The 15,880-nt window shown below is 35.5% G+C and overlaps 1 protein-coding gene across 1 annotated transcript in view; it reads left to right on the forward strand.

Moving 5' to 3' along the window:
- Positions 1-10,873: 10,873 nt before the first annotated feature.
- LOC125669026 (uncharacterized) overlaps positions 10,874-15,880 on the forward strand; it is a 143,020-nt gene continuing 138,013 nt past the window's right edge. The window contains exons 1-2 of the mRNA XM_056161390.1: positions 10,874-10,960; positions 11,769-11,938. Of these exons, the coding sequence (XP_056017365.1) occupies positions 10,921-10,960; positions 11,769-11,938 (210 nt within the window). The 5' untranslated portion in view covers positions 10,874-10,920. The remainder of the gene's footprint in view (positions 10,961-11,768; positions 11,939-15,880) is intronic.

The raw sequence follows: 15,880 nt of genomic DNA on the forward strand, positions 1-15,880 counted from the left end.
ATATACACTTCATAGAGCAGATTGCACCTACATTACAGGTCATGGATTGGGATTCAGCATGAATGTGTATTAATGTGTGTGTGTGTGTGTGTGTGTGTGAGAGAGAGAGAGAGAGAGAGAGAGAGAGAGAGAGATCACTCTAAAATTGCATATTCAAAATTATGAAATATAGCCTTCAATATGATTTATTTTCAAATAACCTTAAATATAATTTGTTTTCCTCTATTTCAGATGAATGCACAGAATTCTGTGGTACAAAGTGCAATGTGAGCCACCTGATCATAAGTTTTGGAATAAAGAAGACATTATTTGACATTAGAAGCAAAAAGGAAAACGCATTTAACAGTAACAAAGTCCATAAATGTCTTTAGGAGAGTGTGTGTAAGGAGTTATCTGCTGTTGGTGTAGCAGCCACTGCAACAGAATGCATGAACAAATGGAAGGCGATGAAGCGAGAATACAAGAAAACAGTTGACAATAATGCGCAAACAGGAGCAGAAAAGAAAACCTGTCCATTTTGTGAGTAGTTTGGAGAACTTTATGGACATAAAAGTGGTACTCGACCCACATATATATTGTCTTCCAGAATCCAACAAAACGAGAAGTCAAGAAAAGAAAGTGATGCGGAAGAAGAGGCAGAGGATTCTAAGGATTCTAATTCCTCGGAATGTTGCACTCCATTGAAGAAACCACTCAAACGCAAGAAGAATAACCAATCTGCAATCCTGGCTCTTGATGAATACACAAAAAGACAAGAGGAATACAGAAAAGAAAGGTTGGAGGTTTCGAAAAAAACAACATGAAGAAAAATTGAATCTGATGGGGAAACTAATTGAATGCCTACAACCAAAGCAGCCTAAAACTGATCAGTAATTTTATTAATCAGTACGTGTAATTGTAAACAAATTCAAAGTGTCTTTGTAGATTATTTGAAAGATACGGATACAACTTGCTTGAATTTTATGATTTCACCAAGAGTAGTGAGGACTGCAAGGACTTGCAAATGTATTTTTTTTCCAACTCCCAAAGTAACAAGGTGCTTTAATTCACCCTTTTTATATTCACCTGAAATGCCAATAGAGAACGTTGATGATTCGTTGTCATGTGAAATGTCCACTAGGTGTTTTACACCAGATACTTTACTTAAACAGACAAGTTTTTATGTACAGTCGGACACACATTCATGTAGTATACAAATAGGAACAATGTCTTTGTCCTGCTAGAGAATTTCATGACATGGTAACCAGTTCATTAGAGAAATGGATTGTCAATCTTTAATGCTTTCAATCGCATTTTTATATTCGATTCATTTACCATACTTATGTTGTGATATGCCAAAGAGACCATTCATTCCAGAATTTTAACTGACATATGTATATTTATGCTCCCCGAAAATATTTTTTAAAAATATAGTCGCTGTCATAACTGCACGTCGGACCGTCTGTCTGTCCAAGCTTGTATCTCCTAAACCTTTCATCAGAAATTGATCATAATTGATCAAAAATATTCATGGGACTTTTGGACCAATATCATTATTGAAAGGTCAAGGTTACTAAAAAAAGTTCCTTATTTCAACAGGTGAATGGCATTTAGACAATGGTCATTCAATGTCATTTTATAAAGGTCAAGGTCACTTAAAACATATATCTTATATGTAAAATATAAAAAGAAACTGTTTCAACAATAATTCTACAGTGTGCGAATCATTCGTTGCATGGAGTAGTTCATTGATTAAATGTAGTTCGGGAAGCATCTATCAGTTTTACTGATATTCTTGTTTTTGTTTGTTGAAAAAAAACCATGGCTGTTAAGTTTGATTTGTAGTTTAATGAAACTTTCATTTTCAAATACAATCTTGTCTTCAAACAATTGGTTTCTTGGTTTTTATTTAAATGTTCAAATTTTACAGTGTTTGCAGATACTGAACAATTTGATTACGGAAATGTACACCAAGGGGGGCATTTCCATAAAGTGGTCCATAGTTGTTGATGTAATTGTATGGAGGGAGGTCATCCAGCATGTCATTAACAGAGTCATTTGACAGAATATACATGTTGTGAAGCACACAGCATGCAGTTATGAGTTTGCAAGCACGTTCTACACTCAAGCAGGGTAGGCTTGTAAGTCTTCTGAACCGACATTTCAGTAAGCCAATAGCTCTTTCTACACTCTGACGTGATGTTGGCAGCTTTCTGTTATAATGTCTCTTGGGGACAGTTAATCTTCCATTGTCATGAAAATGAGTCATCAAGTAAGTTTTCAGTGGGTAGGCAGAATCTCCTGCAATGTTTTCATAAAAAAGTATTTAGACATGTATTTCCCTGCCTTGAATTTTTATGTTACAGAACTGGCTTTGATGCCTAGAAAATTCTAAGTCTATGAGGTATATTTTTGTTGAAATCTTTCATGTGGTTAAAAATAAGTGATATTTGAATTTTACAAACAAACAAGAGTAGAGAAAAAGTGGTAACCGTAATACTACATATTGCAAATGAAGATAGCCTATTAAAGCTGATATTTGAATAGGGAATGGGTGTTTAATAGAGTTAATACGGGATAAAATTTCGTTTATTTCATAGAATTAGAAATATCTTTCCAATGATAAAAAACTTGATTTAAAATTCCATTTTCCAACTCGTCGTGGATATCTGAGTTTCTGAATACCCTGGCATCATGGGTACACCCTGGCCATCCAATGAAGCTGTCTGTTATAAGTAATATATGGTCTACAATAAGTTGTAACTGCAGTGAGGGATACCCTTTTCGGTTGATATAATCTTGATCTCCATTAGGAACACTGGTTAGAGTGATGTGACTACCATCAATTATTCCCAATATACCGGGTATTTGACACTCAGCTTCAAAGTGGTAAGAAATTTCTTGTTGACGCTGGGGGTCTGGCCAAGAAATAATTCGATTCCGGACTGAGCATAAAGCATCACAAAAGTCATGGACACAATCAAAAACTGTTGACTGTGAAATCCCAAACAGTAAAGAAATTTCTCTCATGGAAGTTGTATTACATAAATACCACAGGCCTACCATGGCTCGTTTCTCTGCTAATATCGGTTGTCTGCCTTGTGTTCGAACATCCTTCGCAATATTAGGTTCTATCTCCCGAAATAAACGGGTAAATGTTTATTTTGTTAGCCGAAAATGTTTACTAAAATCAAGAAAAGAAAAATCTGGTAACACTTCTTCGTAGAATGATTTTATCGATGGTACACGTTCTCTTCTGATAATGTTAACAAAATAATGTGGGAAAATATTCTCATCATCCTCATCTATGTCCTCTTCCTCAAGGAAATAATCAACAGCTAACACTATGCCTACTTTATCGGCCATATTTGTTTACATTGGAGCCCGACACTCGGCATTCGATTACATCAATTCAGATTGCTTTGTTGCGCATGCTCATCGACGACACTCGTGTCTGAAGAGTTTTATAATCCAATGCACCCCCTGTAATCGAACCCATCCATTACACTTTTTCCAACCGAAGTAACAACGTGGTTCTTGTATTTGAGGCGAAAACCAAGCACGTGGCCGAAGTTTTTCCTCCTCTTTTTGGATTTATTCCCTACACATAGCATTCTTGACAATTTTTCCTGCATTAGGAATGTCACCTAAAAAACGAGCGGCGACCCAGAGATCCCCAGCCAGGGGGGGGGGGGGGGGGGGTCGGTATGAAACGTAACCGTCGAACAACAGCTCAACTCCGGGAACGAAGTCCAAATCACACGACCACATCTTGGACGGATCGACAAGCCCCGGCAGAGGGGCAGCCACAGACCCCTGAGGAGGTTCATTGATTCCCACTCGATAATACACCGGATAACCCGGGTGAGTCTTGCAAATGTTTGTTGGGCTAAGCGGCTTATTTACCCTTATCTTGTCAAATTACATCTACATGCGATGATATCGGCAGTCATGCCCCGCTTATACTCAAGCAAAAAATATGGGAGGGGGGATTTATTGATCTGTCTGTCCTACTCAAATCGGCTACGGAATTGGAGCAATCTGAGTCCCACGGGGATTTACAACTTGTCAATGGCAAGCTATGCGTAGTCAAGCGCCAACTTAACTTTTTTTTTAGCATAGAAAAGTGGATATCAGCCTTCATGATTTACATGAGCATCGTACTTCAACATAGTCAAACGGCCCAAGAAATGCTCAAGTACATGCGAAATATTAGGCTTGCAGCTACCGATAATCGTTCACAAAATTGGCGTAAGTATGACGAGCAATTCCGACTCTTTAAGGCCTCCAACTCTGCTATGTATTGGGGAAAAATTCACAGCGAATTCTGGTTTATGTACATAAACAATCAATCAAATTTCTTTCAAAAGCCCTAGAAGATTACGGTTTGCTCAGGGTCAGTGAAGTTTTGTCATTGCTGATTTCACAAGTTTCTCAAAACCAGCTAGGTCAAGTGTCAGTACGGGCAAACTCCTAGTTTGTCAAATTATCAAACTTCCGGACACCAATTTCTGTCCAACACTACCAATTAAGGCATATTTACAGCTTAGCCCCCCCCCCCCCCCCCTATACTAATACATTGCTCGTTCATGCGGATGGCACTCCTATGACACGTTTTCAGTTCCAGACAGTCCTTTAAAAGCTCTGTCATTCCTGCAACAATCTGGCCATTTCAGGTAACACAGTTTCCGTATTGGCATGACAACTGAATTAGCAAATCGGGGATATTCACATACTTTTATCCAGGAACAGGGTAGGTGGAAGTCCAACGATTTCTTAGCATACATTCGACCTCATTAGTTTAAGTCATTAATTATTGATTCTCCACACACACACCCTCATCAGTTAGACACCACATACACACGCATCCAATTCATGCATAGCACTGAGGTACTCCAGTCATACTCATCGCTACTCTCAAGTAATACAAGACAAGTATTACAGGTAAACCTATTTGGATTGTGGGGTCGTCGATCCCATAATGGGCTGGCATTGCAGCACAAGACAGATCAGGAGGGAGCAACCTCAACTTACAGGCCAACATCACCTGGAAAGGTTTCAGAGGGCTCAGATGGGACCAGTTGGAGGACAACCTCAACGATTTATTACTGGAGCACAATCATGAACTCCCTAATTTTTATTCATTCACTTAGGATCCAATGACTTAACTACTGAGCATGCCACATCAAAACAATTTAAAGAAGATGCACAATGTACCATGTTAAGATTAAATGCGCTATAGCCAAGTACAACCCTTATCTGGTCGACTATCCTACCTAGAAGATATTGACATTTTTTGTCCCTCTTGATGCTGGTCCCAAAATCAACAAAAAGGAGAAGAATTAATAGTTGCATGAGGAAATTCATGTCTAACCAGGTTAGAGGTTTGTACATTGGACACGACCATGTAATCAAGACTACTAAGATTAAGTTGTTCCGAACAGATGGCACTCACCTGTCGGACCTGGGAAATCAATTATTTCTCGACAATATTCAAGCGGCCTTGGAATATTTTTTTCCAAAAGTCAAGGTGTTTCTTACCCACCGTACAAGTGATTTAACATTTCATGCTTGCTGCTGTTTGTCAATTGTGTGCATTACTGCAATTTTTGTGCAACTCTAGGTTCAGGTACTGTGGTTTGGTCAAACAGACTTATTCTTATCCATGTACTCTTTATTGTATTTTGAGTTTCACTCAGTTTTTCAATGCTACAAGTTTTTTGTGGGGGACATTGTTCCAATGTCTGTGGCCGAACTGGGGAGTCGGTAATGGTATGTGATGACCGTTTCTGCTTCAAAACCTGGTTGCCCCCCCCCCCCCCCCCACCTGCTTCTAAAGCAGGGGACAATTAACAGTACTAAAAGTCATAAAAGTTAAAACAAGTAAACTAATAGTGGGGCCACCACCGGGGATGATTGGGGCCACATCCACCTCACTTCAGTGAGGGGATACTACAGTCTGATGCACTTTAGGGGCTGATGTCCAACATGATAATCTAAATACTAGGTAGCACTGAAGGAGACAGGTTGAGAAGGTCGGGTCTCGCTTACCTCCTTAGAACACTGGCGTCCGCTCAGGTCTGGGCACTGAATGTTTTACTCCCCCCCCCCCCCCCCCCCCAGTGTACCCCTTACAAGTTAAGTTAAACTGGCTCACTGGGCGACTCCCCAGTTACCCCACAAAATTTTCACATGCGGCCAATATTGTCCATTTCAGTATATCCCTAATGTGTCATTGCTGTTATATGAATAAACTGGTCAACGTTGCGTGTGTCTGTTATTCACTGCAATGAGTCATGGACATGTTATTACAACCAGTTTTTTGGATTTTATCTATCAGGCGGATTCTTTAATTAATATAGAATTACCTATAATAATGTAAATTAATAGCTGGGATAAGGTCAAATGATGAATAAAAACTTAGATATGTTACATTGCAAATTAGTGCTTATCCCAGCTATTGTTATAAAATGATTACAAAGTTTGTGTAACAAGAAGGTGGCGTACAAAAAACCAATATCTTATTAAAAGTGTACATCCTCAGAGAGGATATCTTGAGAATACGTCGATGATGATGAATACATACTTTATATCAACATTGTCTTCTGAAAGTGTGGAGACGTCGGCTAAATCTACATCCCATAGGAAGTCTATACCTTGGGAAATAACCCTGTTTGTCTTAAATTTATATCTCTGTGGACGTTGAAGACTGTAGGCATCAATGTCTTGCAGCCATTGTTTGATAGCAGTCAAACCTACTTTAAATTTCCCTCCCTTCTTTAAATAATGATAAATTTTCGTAGGACCTGCATAGCTAATGGGATCTTTAACAACAAAATATATATTTTTAGGCGTTCCTTCCATTTGATGATTCCTTTCAATAATGCAGCCGTATTATAAACATATCGTTTTATATGTATTATAATTCTGAATCATGTTTCATTATTTTATTATCTTCACTGGTCAAATGCCTTTAAATAGAATGTAGACTTCAGATTCCCCAGTTTAAAGAACTATGCACAATAGAGCATCAGTCTGCGCGCAGTCTCCAGTGACCCTCATAGCTATGGGTCAACATTCCACCACATCGATTGTACAGGTAATTTTAATGACCAGTGACCTACTCATCAGGCATCCTACTCTATTACTGGTGAGGAATACTCTCCGCATAAATCAATTTGAGGAATGCTTATATTTCTATAGGGAGGAATGCCGTGAGGAATATGCTATATTTTTTTATGCGAGGAATGGATGGCGCAGAACCCCCATTTCCTATTCATCAGTGTGTCTGTGTGTATTTGAATGACGGTGTGCGCATGTATGTGTGCATATATGTGTATATATGTACTTGTGTGTGTATGTATGTGCGTGCATGCGTATGTGTGAGCATTCATGTGTAATAGAATTGTTTTGTATAACACACGCACACACTTGCAGACATTTTTGACTCAAGTCAAGCGCGATACAAAGCAAACAACCACACCTGGGTATTTGTGAATGAAATTTGACATTTTTGGAACACATTCTTCTTATATACCACCATTCTTATGGCACGCCATTTTTAAACTTATCCCTATTTAAAGATATCTCATTCATATTTAAAAGTTAAAAGATATCTTAATATAGTTATAAAATATCTTTTAAAAGTTATGAGATATTTTAGAAAAGTTTAGATATCAAGTTTATGAGATATCTTTATAACATTCATTAATTAAACATTGTTTAACGTCCCTCTCGAAAATCTTTCACTCATATGGAGACGTCACGATAAAATCATGGGGTATCATATTTTTTCTTCATAAGATAACTCATTAAATATATGTGATATCTTATATAGTATATGATATCTCATAAACTTTATCAGAAATCTTCTTAATGTGTTTGATTTAAGATATCTCATAAACTTTATAAGATACCGTGTAACTTTTACAAAATATCTTGTAACTTTTATAAGATATCTTATTAAAGAAAGTTTATAAGATATCTCACATATTTTATAAGATATCTTATAAACATACGATATCTTATGTGTTTAATGATATCTCATAAACTTTATAAGATATCTCATAAATGAATTTTGTCAGATATCTTATAAACTTTATAAAGTATGGTATTAATCTACGTTTATAAGATAGGCTTATTACATGTATGTAATATTCCCTAAATATTACTACCGGAGATGTGCACTGGTCGAGTCCACCTAGAAAAATCACTCAGATGTGACAATCACCTTTGGAGTATATACGGGTGGAGTAAATTAGGCTAACTGAGAAAAATAAGACGGATAAGATGAGAAATGTGTACGTATTTATTAATTTAATATTATTAATATTTAAAGGGAAAGGCAACCCAAAAGATTTTTACATGATAAATGATAGGATTAAACATATGATAAAGATTTGTCATACAATTCTGTTGATATATGGCCTAGATATGCTTCAGTACTAATTTGAAAACGTCAAAAATTGAAATTCCTGCGATCTATAGAGGCTGCCATAATGTGTAACTCTTTTGTATTCAAGACCACAAAAATCAATAATTTTGACGTCACACCATCTGTTCCGGTTTTGATGAGATTCTAAGATCATCCACAGGTGCTTGGTTTCAGCCCCCCCCCCTCCCTCCAAATAAGCTACATGAGTTGATTTAATTATGTTTTTCTTGAAAATATTTCTAATGCATGTCAACAACGTCTTGCATACCCATAAAGTCCAAAATAAGTCCTTTAAAAAAAATACCCTCACTGGTTATTATAACAGAACTTACATGTATAATAACCAGTGGCCTAGGTTTTTTTTTAAAGGGCTTATTTTGAATTATTTTGGACTTTATGGTATGCAATACGTTGTTGACATGCATTAGAAATATTTTCAGCAAAAAATTAATTAAATCAACTCATGTAGCTTATTCGGAGGGGTGTGTGTGTGTGGCTGAACCCAAGCACCTGTGAGATCATCAAAGATGTGCATGTGGTAGATCTTACGAATTAATAGGTTGATGCCTTCCTGGCAAGCAATTAATTACACTAATTATGCAAGGGGGAGATGTGAAAAAAGGTTATTTTTCGAAATTCCCGACTCAACCAAGTCATTTGAAAAGAAAAGACTACGTAAACTGTGGATCCATCATTTGTGTAATGACAAGTTGAGGTTCAAGGCATTTGTATGAAGAACGTGTACCGTCTGCTTGGTCTGCAACTCGACTGAACGTCTTTTCTCAATTTCTTATTGCGAAAGAACGGGCTCAAATGTCATGTTTACAGTGCTGCTAATGAAATAAACCGGAATAGACGGTGTGACGTCATAAATTAAACTCCAATGGCCACTCTCTTAGCGGCGGGTAATTTAAAATACATGATAGATTAATATTGATTTAATTGTTAAGCGAGGATTTTTGTAGTTAAAGATTGTCAATTACGATATCAGTAAGTGATACTTTATTCATATAAGCAACTATGTGGTTAGGGTTGCCTTTCCCTTTAAAGAAAACTTTGGCTTTGAAGATTATTTAGATAAATTAGATACCAAAGAAAGAATAACTTTCTGTCGATTTAGAACTTGTAACCATAAATTAGTGATAAAACTGGTAGATGGCAAAATGTTGAAAGAAATGAAAGAAAATGCATTTTTTGCGACAAAAATGACTTACGAGACGAATTTCATTATATTTTAGTTTGTCCACACTTACGTTTGTACAGAAATCGTTTTATTGATTTGGAAAACAGAACAAATGTTAATATTATTGAATACAAAAATTTGTTCCAATCTAAAAATATCACTTTGAAAAAAATATATGTAAGTTTATCACTTATATCAACACTTTGATTACTTAACTTTCATGCGCTAGTCCTCCAGAATATGTAAATTGAATCATGTACATGTTCTTTATGACGGTCTATGCATACAGTAGGTGTACGTATATATGTGTGTATGTATGTATATGTTTTGTATTTTCTTTCTTCCATTTTCTTTTTCTCTTTGTTCTACTCTGGATACTGACTTTGTGTATTGTATACTGTAGTATTTGTATTTCTCTATACCTTTTGTACATTGGTTTACGAGAATAAATCATCACAGTATTAATTCATGTCAGCTTTAAGGCTACCTGAGAGAAATATGGTGGATAAGATGAGAAATGTATACGTATTTATTAATTCATGTGAGCATCGATTTATTTCATTGCGATTACTTTGTACATGTAAATCAAATTTATTTTTGTATATTCATATCTACTAATATGATTTATCGTATAATTGCTTTATGTAAGCAACTCATCTTTTGACATTTGATATCATTCTGTTTAATTTCTTGAATATTGTTTTGTGTCATCCATTGTCATATGGGAGAGGACGTTCTAAGTTTTAAGAACGTGTGCCCAATTCTTTTGCTATAACATCCGGATAATAAAATATGTTCCAATCAGATCAGATAGGCAAGATACAAAACAGGTACAAGATGTGGCTATGTTAAATGATCCAGAAATCAGTCTTTCTTTGATTTTTTCATAAACCTAGCTTCATGCATCGGAAGTGTTTTTCTTCAATAATAAGCAAAATACGTACGATGGCTGACTATTTTTAAAAGGTTCTTTAGGGAATAATCAAGATTTTATAATGGTAAACCATAATTCCAAATAATTCAAAGACACTTTAAAGTGTATGTACATACTCACCTACAGAAATGGTCTATTGTTCAGGAAAAATATCAATCCGAGTTCCTAAAACCAAATTAACAATATTTCATCATGTTGCAGATAGTTCGATTTTTCTCCTTTCAAACTTTCAATTTTGTAAACAAAATCGTTTATAGGTTATTTGCTATCCCTCGGCAAACGTTTTAGAGTATCGATCTGGATGGAAGTTCCAACGTTTTCAAGTAAGGGACATTTATCTGAACTGTATTTGACGACAAGAGCAGTGATATGACTTAGCGTTGGATAAAGATGAATTTTTCTGTTTGGAGTTTTATCAGTTTGTATTTATGTAAGTTACGTCTAATTGTTTTTAATCTGTTATATTTTAATCGTTTAAGAATATTAATATTTCTTACATTTTATCAAGTATTTTTAATTTAATATTCAAGAAACATTTTATATTTATTGTTTATTAGTTACCTAACGTCATCGTCAATTTTACAAACAAAAAAATCCACAGAACATATCCTTTTCTTAGAACATCATCTTTCATGATATTAAACTTAGATCAATGTATCTAAATTACATAGATTTCGTGTATTTTCTCATGACCACTTGCGGAATTTCATACTACAGTACCAGCAGAAATTTAATCTTGTGACACTTTCTTGTTAATTAAGTTTCTTAGTACTTGTAGTAACGATGTTAAGGAATAACTAATATTCAATTGATGAAAAGACTAGTCCTAGATTAGGATATTCTTAAACCTGCGATGCAATCAAGCCTGCTTTTGTTTTATGTGTTTTTGATTGATTGTATTGCGCATTACTCTCCTGTTTTCAGCAACCTGTGTGCATTGTTAACTGTGTACTATACATGTACAGTATTATACAACATGCTAATCTTTATATTTTCTGTTTTGTATACATGTATTTGACCATATTATATGTGTTGTTGGAAAATATCACACATACACACACATATCATGTGTGCGTGCATGCGCATGTGCGTGTGTACAAGGATCATCAACGACAGAATTATATTAATTGCGTATATATCTATATGACTATGATTTAAAATAAAATTTTAATGAAGTACTTATGTTTAAATTATGCATGCAAAAACTATTTTTGTCAAATACACATTCATTTCTGTAGGTTTGTCTTTCATACCAACTACAAAAGCAGTGTGTAATGTGGATATAATAAACAACTTAACGGATGATGCGTTCAGTGCGTCAAGTACAAAGCACAGCGCTTCGAAAATCAAAACAAGTAAAAGTGGATATTGGAGCCCTGAAGTCAATGATACCAAATCATTTGTACAGGTAAATCAGATTTTTTAAGATATCGAAACGATAAGATAAAAAAGCATTATATTGGTTTTACTTTCGCCGTTGATTTTGATCGTTATTTTACTTACTGTTCGTCTTACTAACCTTATAAATGGGAATAAATTACTGTTAAGTATATCAAACAAAAGAATTTTGAGATTTAGAGATAGAAAGAAACCTTTGGATTTGTTTTGAGGAATGGTGAGTTCATTGACAATTTGATGTTCAATTGATGTACAAATCCTTCGGCTGCCTTTTATGTTCTCATTACTTTTTCAAACTTACTGGAAAGGTTTTTATCTTGCGATTGATACCGATCATTAAAACCTAATAAAAAGTGGGTGAACGGTGAGAGGAAATCTCATAACTTGGCCCGATCAACAACAACAACAACAAAAACCAAAAAAAAAAAAAAACCCACCAAGCATTCTGAGAGTATTGCATGGCAAAACATAGTCTCCTACCGGTTGCAAAAATCACTGTACCATAATAATATGTAGGTTATGGTAAAAGGGAAAATTGGGGAACCAGGATAGGAATGGTTGGAAATTCGAGTAGAGACTAGACCAAGAAAAAAGACAAATTTATAATTAGGTTTAGGTCTTTAACCAAGTCAATAAACTGTGACATGTAGATGATCATGAATAATTTAGCTATATTGTAGTATTACTATGCTACATGTAGAAGTTTTAATGAGTGTAGTATTCTTAATTTTTATCTACAGAGATAAGAAACTTGGATGTAAACTAACAATTCATGCTATTTTTCCAAGTCCAAGGGCCATAACTTAATGGAAAATCAACGGACCAAGATGAAATTCAAACTTGATCTGTAACTTGTTATGACAAAGCAGTGTACCTAATATCAAATGAATATCTGCAAGCACAACCAAAAAAAGTCCGGAAAACTTATAATTCATGCTATTTTTCTAAGTTCAAGGGCCATAACTAAGTGAAAAATCATCAGACTGAGACGAAATTGAAACTTGATCTGTAACTTGTTTTGACAAAGCAATGTACCTAATATCAAATGAATATCTGCAAGCACAATCAAAAAAAGTTTGGAAAACTGATTATTCATGCCATTTTTCTATCAGTTTTCAAGGGCCATAACTAAGTGAAAAATCAACGGACCGAGACGAAGTTCGAATTTGATCTGTAACTTGTTATGGCAAAGCCACATACCAAATATAAAATAAATATCTACAAGAACAGAGAAAAAAGTGCGGAAAACTGGACTGACGGACAGACGGAGCGCAAACCTTAAGTCCCCTCCGACTTAGTCGGTAGGGGACTAAAAAATGGTCGGACAACGAAAAATACCAGTCCAAATTGGGTAAAACGATGGCTGGTGGTCTACCAACAGTCATCCGAAATGACTTTTTTCATCCTTGCAAATATTTCACTACTATTTGTTTTGATGATACATGTATCACAGACATAGGAGTTACTACTACTTATGAATGTATCGAAAAGAAAATGTTACACTAAATAAATAAGTGCTAGCACATCTGCTTTACAGCAGTTGGAACACTTTAATACCTGGGTCACATTTAGCAGTCACATTGATTTTTAGTAGCACCGATGAGTATCGGTGACGCAAAAAAAAAAAATCAAGTCGGATGATTGTTGCCCGATCATCCACAGTTGAGCCACCTTTTTCATTTCATGAATGAATCAATAGATAAATAGTTACTAATGGAATAAATTGAACCCGAAACAAATGCAGTACAAATTGACAACTCTAATTTATTACTATGGTAGCAGGGGACAGTTTCGCACTATAGGCCCGGTCAACTTTTTCAAAAAATGGAAATACCCCATATTTGAAGTGATATTACATGTGTAAAAATGTACACAAATATTTTAGGATGCATGTCAAATGTAGCTGAGTGCTTAATAAAAATGTTGATATACAACATGTAGGTGTCACCATGATTCCTAGCATATAGATGGGTGCAAATACGAAACTAAGACACGTGATCAGTTGCTGAAGAAATTCTGGTGAAAACATGCAGGGTCTAGCAAAAGGTCTGTAGCTGTGAGGGAAGGTGGATGGCCCCATATGAGAGGTAGATTTTTGAGAAGGGCAGATAAGGTTCTTGATTGTGCACAGTGTCTAAATCCCCATGTTTGGTACTGTGATGGTGTGGGGGTGGTGCGGATTAGCCCAAATGAGGGAAAATCAAAGCAAAAAAGAGGAACCTGCTCAGAGCATGTTTTGTGCACCAGCACCAGTATTTATAGATTACATGTAATTTAGGGCCATAATTTATTAACTACACTAATACGAAATACAAGTATTGACATAAAAGGGAAATGTGATTTTTCATTAGTCTGTCATAATCTGACTTTGGTGTATACCCCTTATCCACATGTTTCAAAACCAAAGAAACTGTCCCCTGCCACCTATGCTTGGTTTATATTTAGAGATTATACAACTCGAAGGCTAATATTAACAATAACTTCAATCCCTTGTTAAGTTCATATATGTACATACATTAATTAGAAAATACATTCACATCAATCCCGGAGAAATGAAAGCACCAACTCCGCAGAAACACATGCAGTTTGAAAACACGTATCAAAACAGATCGCACTCTTACGCGGCTTGTAATAAATGGGTATTCGAAATTTTAAACTTAGAAGTATCAAATACCTTTTGTATCGCGAAGGACTTAAATTTCTTGGTCCTTTGAAAATCCCCCTGCAACGTCATTCTATTGTTTAAAAGCTCCGTTATGTGGAGAGTGGTGAGTTTCAGACAACTGAGTACAATTTCATCCTTTTTCGTGTGCAAATTCCCCCGAATACCCCTCTGTCACTATGAATCTTTGAAGTTTGAACAACATGTCTTAATAAATTTTGAATCAAAATCCAACGTCGTACCGTAGTTAGGATTCAAACCGAATAGGCTACCTTTCAAATGGAAGTCAAAAGCTCCCTCCCCTGGGCCCATATTTACTAAAGTTCGTAGACGTAAACGTAGAGTAAATCTAGACGTAACTTACGTTTACGTGTGGGACGATATTCACTAACAGTCGTAGACGTAGATTTACGTAAGAAATAAGCGTAACTCTACGTGTGCTATACTAGTACACGTAAGCTGATCTTAACTTTAAGAATAAACAAAGGAAATGGCGACTTGTCAATTTTATCGAAAATTTCTTGCATATAGACCTTGCAAACCCTCTAGATGCATATAAGCTGGTTAGTGATACACAAATTAATGGTATTTATCCAGATTTTTGTTTTCTTTGAGATTATCTGCAATTGTGTGACAATTCTCAAAATTTTGAGCCCGATCTATTTTACCTTGTGGCGGATCTCAGTCTGATTAAAATCAAACCCTTCGATTTGAAAAAAACTTCGCTCGGTACACGGACAGTCGCTGCGTGCTCCCAAGCAGCGACTGTCCGTATATCTAGCAAAGTTTTTTTTTAAATCGAAGGGTTTGATTTTAATCAGACTGGGCGGGTCTAACCTTGCCTTTAGAAATATTGGGAAACTTTTTATTTTAGTCATGCAGTATATTTTAATATATATATATATATATGCCATTTATCTTTCATGGAAATACATTTTTTTTAATTTTCCAAACATGGTGGAATTAATGTATATATTATGCAATCAAACATGCAATGTTTTAGATTTGAAAAGAAGACAGTCGCTGTGTCATGTACAAGAATACATGGTGATCGACAGCTGTAGAAAAACTATTTCTACTTGATAGATAGGTGATCTTTACTTTGTGGTCATAAGCAAATACTGGTAGTCAAAATAACTATTTGTTACATTGTAATACAACAGGGAAATGAGCCTCTAAATAAATATTTCTTTAAAGATATGCATTTCATTCTAAGAATACAATTTTGTGTAATTTGTTTAAGAGAGCAATTGTGATGCCTACTAGTGTAGTCATGTATAAACTTTCAAT

The sequence above is a fragment of the Ostrea edulis genome, chromosome 4 (genome assembly GCF_947568905.1).
Source record: "Ostrea edulis chromosome 4, xbOstEdul1.1, whole genome shotgun sequence".
Lineage (NCBI taxonomy): Eukaryota > Metazoa > Mollusca > Bivalvia > Ostreida > Ostreidae > Ostrea > Ostrea edulis.